General features: G+C 40.0%; 1 protein-coding gene across 1 annotated transcript; it reads left to right on the forward strand.

Moving 5' to 3' along the window:
- Nucleotides 1–2,065: 2,065 nt before the first annotated feature.
- higd1a (HIG1 hypoxia inducible domain family, member 1A) lies at nucleotides 2,066–5,802 on the forward strand. Its single transcript, XM_080546808.1, has 4 exons — nucleotides 2,066–2,183; nucleotides 2,758–2,841; nucleotides 3,059–3,193; nucleotides 5,182–5,802. The coding sequence occupies exons 2-4, from the start codon at nucleotides 2,763–2,765 to the stop codon at nucleotides 5,256–5,258; spliced, it is 291 nt and encodes a 96-aa protein (XP_080402934.1). The 5' UTR covers nucleotides 2,066–2,183; nucleotides 2,758–2,762; the 3' UTR covers nucleotides 5,259–5,802.
- Nucleotides 5,803–6,116: the final 314 nt, after the last annotated feature.

Consider the following 6,116-nt stretch of genomic DNA (forward strand, 5'->3'; position numbering starts at 1 on the left):
TTGCATCATAGGCAAAAAGATCTTCATAGGTCAGCATACGGTGATGTATTATTTCATCAAACCTCTCTGAGGCTGCGTTGAGGACCTTTGACCTTGTACTTTCACCTGTACCGGTACATATAGGGGTCAGGCCTTCTCTCTTTGTGACTTTCTGGCTGCAATTGAAACATTGGCTGCAAATGAAACACTGGCTACGGATGTCAAATCTAGTGTCTCTGGACAGTCTAAGTCTTTTACTGATCCTGGGGTGGTTCTTGATCACTGGTTGTAGGCGTATAGTTATGTGTGCTTGAATAACTGGCCCGACATGACCTGTGATATGAAACCTTGACCTTGAAGGACAGTATGTCATCTGAGTGGGGCGATAGTCTCTTATGAACTTCATCATCTCGTCCTTGAGCAACGTTCAGTATGGTTCTGAGTCCTTGTAAGCTGGGCTCTGCTAGCCTCTGCCTAGATCAGAATGCCTGCACTATGGTTTAAAAGCTCACAAATCTTTCAACATATTCAACAACATATTAATATCATAGTTGGACATATGTGTTACCTGTTATCTGTCATTAGATTGGTGATAATCTGAACAGAACTGTCAATCCACAGCCCCTCTCCCTCTGAGATGGAGATTGTTATGGCTGCTGCTGCCCAGTTGGCTACACAGTTTTGAAACATGCAGCTGTCACTCAAACCAGAGTGGCAGAGAGTGTTCCACTGTCAAGCTTCAAAATTATTTCTATACTGTACTTTGAATTAAGGTTCCAGTTTTAATAAAACCTGTACTATTTACACCTATGTTTTAGAGGCTTGCAATTTAGAACTAATAAACTTTATTTTATTGGGTTACTCTTATTCTGACTATTTGGTGATGTAGTTCAGCCACCTGGTATTTCCCTCTCCAAATATGATGACCATCAGAGTGAGCATTCTTAACTTATAGGCTATTATGCCACTTATCCCCCATTCGGAATTTGACTGTATCAGAGAAGAGGTAGGCCTATGTCTAAAGAAATCTCATTTGCAATAGAACTGTATGAGATATTTCCATACAACTACTGGTTATTGTTCAATAGCACCTTAGACAATTCAGTAATGATATATTTTTCAGGGATTTCTGTTTTTCTGATAAATTAGAGAAAAGTGATGGAGTCCTATGTTCCTGTCACCAAAAAGTACAATTTCCGTCTAAACTAAAGCTAAGTTTACAGGACTATAATTCAGTATTTATTTAGGTAAATAGTTGTCTGACTATTTGGTGATGTAGGACAACCACCTGGTTCATACCTCAGCAAATCTGAAGAGGAAAGGAGTGATCATTCTCAAGTTATGGGCTTTTTTGTCACCTTCCCCATATTCGGCCTGGTCTAATTTGGCTCTTTTTCAGGGATTGGGGTAGCTCTAAAGAACAACCAAAAAAACATATTTTCCCCAAAAATAAAATTTGACAACAATCAATTTCATTAATGGGAGACCCTAAAGATAAGAAAAATTATTGTTGTCATTTGCTCTACCTCGGGTAGGGGTATCTCGAAAACTAAAGCCTTTTTTGAGGACTTGCTGCTAGACTATTAATGATGTTCTTCTTCAGAAGGGAATAAAATGCCCTTTTAACCCCCCTGCTGGCTCACATCATGGAGGGTCTTGGGAGAGGTTATTTAGATCAGCGCGGAAGGTAACCCTCAATTCCATTTTGAATGTGCAAAAAAAAAACTTGAAGAAGGTCTTCATACAGTTCTTTGTGAAGTGGAAGCCACCATCAATGGCCGTCCAATTACCAAAGCATCCACATATCCTAATGACCTGGAAGCATTGACGCCAAATCACCTGTTACTCTTGAAGACCTTACCAACGGTGCCTCCGGGAGACTTCCAAGGGTCAGACATTCTGCTCGCCGGTGATGGAAGCAGGTCCAGTACATGTGCGATGTCCATGTTCTGGAGAAGATGGGTTAAAGAGTACCATGTAGGAACTGGATACATCCAGAAGATGGCAGTAGTGCGACGTTAAGGATGCAAGCTGCCGTTAAATCCAATCCAGGAGAAGAAGAAGAAGCCGGTATGACGTCACATCACATGTGAGTAGGTTAGGACTTGGTGTGCCCAGTGAGATATTCAGAGAAGCTTTTGTCCTTTCTCCTCTTATACAGACATATACTCCACCACTGGCTACTAGTTTACCGAAAGAAAACGGTAAGAGGTTTGATATTATTTCCCAATCGTATTCGATCTCAGAAGGTTTCATTGAATTTTTTGTGGTATTGTTTGACCTTCGTTCTAGACCTATCTGGTTTAAACAGCTGATGATGTAACTATTCTGGTATAGAATAGCTTTTATTTTATATTTTATATTAGGCAAGGTGTGTCCTATGTAGCCTATGGACATCCACATGTTCGAGATATGTGTGTAAAAGTTATACTCTTACTAACTTCATTTCTAACTTTGAACTGCTCAATGTATTATTGTTATATTTATTTATTTATTTGTATAGTATAGTGGATAGTGTACATAGCCTTTATTTATGTAAACCAGCTCTTTTCCCTTCTTGTTTTTAGTATTTTTTTCAGGGGAGCCCCCCCTCCTAAATTTCGTTGGTACCTGTACTGTATCAATGACAATAAAGACCATTCATTCATTCATTCATTCATTCATCATTCATGGATGTATCAATTGTTACAGTTATTGACAGTCATTGTGAATGCATCAATAGGCCTATAGTAAATCAGATGTCATAGATTAATACTCAAACCTTGTTTTACATTTCAGCCGAGATGTCTAATATCTTTGAATATGATGACAATGATTCCAAGTTTATGCGAAAGGCAAAGGAAAATCCATTTGTTCCTATCGGTGAGTACTGTACTCTAGAAGACCTACATACTATATACAGTATATGTTTTTAAATCTTCTTTGCTGTACTCATACAGGATAGTCAGCATCCATTGTAACTCTGTATAATGGCATATATTATGATGATGAGGATGTAGGCTATATCTCTTTTATCTTGATGTGGTGTATTACGCTCCATCAATTCACTTCACTTGCTGTCTCTTTTTTATTATTCAAGGAATGGCTGGATTCTTTGGCATCGTCGGGTGGAGACTAATGAAAATGAAGAGTCGTGGAGATGTTAAGATGTCAGTGCACCTTATCCACATGCGTGTAGCTGCCCAAGGGTTCGTCGTGGGAGCAATGACAGTTGGTGTGTATTTTAAACTTTTGGATTGTGTTAACCCCTGATATTTTATGTTAGAACTCTCTCTTGTGTGCACATGCAACCTAATTATGTATGCAACCATATTATGTCTCAGATCTATCTTATGCGTTCACATTGTAATTGGAGTGTTGTCAGGGCTCTGGGAAATGTCATGTAGCGGGGGGGAGGGGGTTTCCCTAGGTGTGTCTGCCCACATAAGCCACGTAATGGGTACAATCTGTTCTCTTCCTCATGTGTTTTTCCGGGTTATTTTTTTTCTTTAAACAGACTGGCCATTGTTATTTGATCTATCCAGACCTGGCACTGGTCTAAACAGGTCTTGTTTAGGTTAGATTAGATTCAACATTGTCATCACAGAGTACAAGTACCAGACAATGAAATGCAGTTCAGCATCTAACCAGAAGTGCAAATAGTATATTATAATATAGTGCAAAACATGATAGTGATCAGTACAGTATGGCAAGTACGGTAGTTAGAGGTGTACAAGAGATGGATAGCAGTAAGCTATGTCCAGTTAAGGTAGCTATGTACAGTATGGTGTATACAGATGTAGAAATTAGAGACGAATATCAAAAAAGAGGTATGTACACAAAATATGGTATGTGCAAATGTAGTAGCCTATGTGCAAACTGAAAAAATAATAATAATAATGTTTTAGTAGAAGGCGATAATAGGGAGAAGGTTTTTCCTTCTATCAGTGGCCCCGGGCCCGAGCTAGAGTACTCTTCCTGCAACAAATGGTGGACTGCTGATTCACATGCTTAGTATTCAAATGTATTGATTGTAAGTCGCTTTGGAATAAGGCGTCTGCTAAATGCCAAAAATGTAAAATGTAAATGTAAATGATGGTATCACAGTACAGCGATTCTGCGATAATTGATACATTGTAAGACAATGAATCAACGATACATCACGATATCTGTGTTAACTGAAGAAAAAAATACCACTATTTGGCAAAAAGCAGGAATTATGTTTTTTATTCATTCACTTTGTTGTCGCTGGGTTAGAACAATGAAACAAACAATAAATTAGGCCTAGCCTACATCTTTCTTACTCTTAGCTTAGTGTCTCTAACACACATTGACTGCAACTTGTGTGTCCATGTGTGCCTGCCATCATTCATACAAAATGTAAGTGCCAAAAGGCTGAACTGCCCAGAAAGCAGGAGTTAAAATGTTTAAAGGAAGGACTTCATACAACGCTGGAATAGCCGTTTCAGTGAAATATTTTCCACACTCTATTTCATATCTTTGTTCCAGCGTTTGCAGCATTCGGCAGAAACCGTTGTTTTTTTTACTACACTGTACGGGCGAAGTTCCTTGCAGATAAGCCCAGCGCTAGGTAATAGTCGCAGCCCTCGGGGAGGTAAAAGGAAGCCTGGCTTTGAAATGTAATGGTCCCAGAGTTGTAGGCCAGAGGTGCGTTTGGGATTTGTTTCTCCGCTCTAGGTGGGTATGGGTGGGGTGAAGTGCTGTGGAGATGGCATCCTCTGTTGATCTGTTCTTGCAGTAGGTGAACTGGTAGGGGTTTAGTGTGGGGGGGTAGGTGAGTTTTTAGGTGGGCCAGGACCAACCTCTCGAAGCACTTTGTGACGATGGGGGTGAGCACAAGGGGGCAGAAGTCATTCAAGCCCGCTGCAGCAGAGCACCGGCACGATGGATGTTGACTTGAAGCACATGGAGACAACTGCCTGGGCCAGTCAAAACCCCGGCCAGCTGTGCAGCTTTTCGTACCTTCACTTTGCTCAGTGTGCGGTAGACATCGGTGGTGGAGAGCGTGAGGGGCTGGTGGTCGTCTTGGGGGGGGGGCTACACTTTGATGGCTGGTTCTTTGTTGTCCCGGTTGAGGTGACCGTAGAAGTGGTTGAGCTCGTCGGGTAGGGACGCGGTGAGGGGGGGGGGGTATAGGCCCAAGAGCGTTAAATGTAAAATGTAACCTTTCTTTATTTTGATTTGTTGTGTTTTGTTTCGCAGGTGTCCTTTATTCAATGTACAAAGACTACATTGTGAAGCCTAGAGAAGAAGCCCAGAAAGCATTGGAACACAAATAATGATGGATGACTCTTTTGGACTGCTATTTCTCTGTCTCCTTAGTATTATCTCATATATTATATTTGCTCATTTTAGTCATTTATATTTCCCTCAACACACCCGAGGGAACTAGGTACTGAGTAATTGTAAGGTATTCTCATTCAACTTTCAGAATGATCCTATTCTTCTTGGTTGAAGATGCTACCTCAACTACATTTTCGAGGAACAAACGTTTTCCAACTCTTGGTGGAAAACACCCTTTTTATGCTATTATTTAGTAGCCTTAAGTATTGCCTTTTTGTGGCAATAAAAAAATAAATTTGCACCTTACCTGTGTCAAAATGGCCATGAGAATAAAATGGTGTTAATGTTCAGTGGCAATGTGAATGAGAGGGACAGCTTGCGTAGAATGTTTAACTAACAGTGTGGTTTGTGTTTTCTGCAGTTGATTGAATATGGATTTAGTCAATCTGTAAAAAATATATTTTGTAAAAATATGTCTGGTAGGCTGTTGACTAATGTTGGCTAAACGTTTTATCACTTTTGTGTGGAAACAAATAAATATATAGAATAATTGACTTGATTTCTTGGTATTATATTACACTATGCTATTGGTCCCACAAACACTACTACCTGTGCAATGAATTTAGCACACAAATTGTGAATAGTAACACAAAAAATACATTGTACATGACCTCCTTGAATGTACAGGAATTTGATTTGAGTATTTTGCATGAAATGTCATACATACCTATTTTTCTGGGATTTTTGCATTTCGGGCATGAGGGGGTTAATATCTGAACACGGGATATCACCCTCCTGTGTGTTGAAGAGGTTCCCCCAGCAACAAGAAACAGCAGAGACAAACACTTTACCCG

The sequence above is a fragment of the Nansenia antarctica genome (genome assembly GCF_963989245.1).
Source record: "Nansenia antarctica genome assembly, chromosome: 16".
NCBI classification, from domain to species: domain Eukaryota; kingdom Metazoa; phylum Chordata; class Actinopteri; order Argentiniformes; family Microstomatidae; genus Nansenia; species Nansenia antarctica.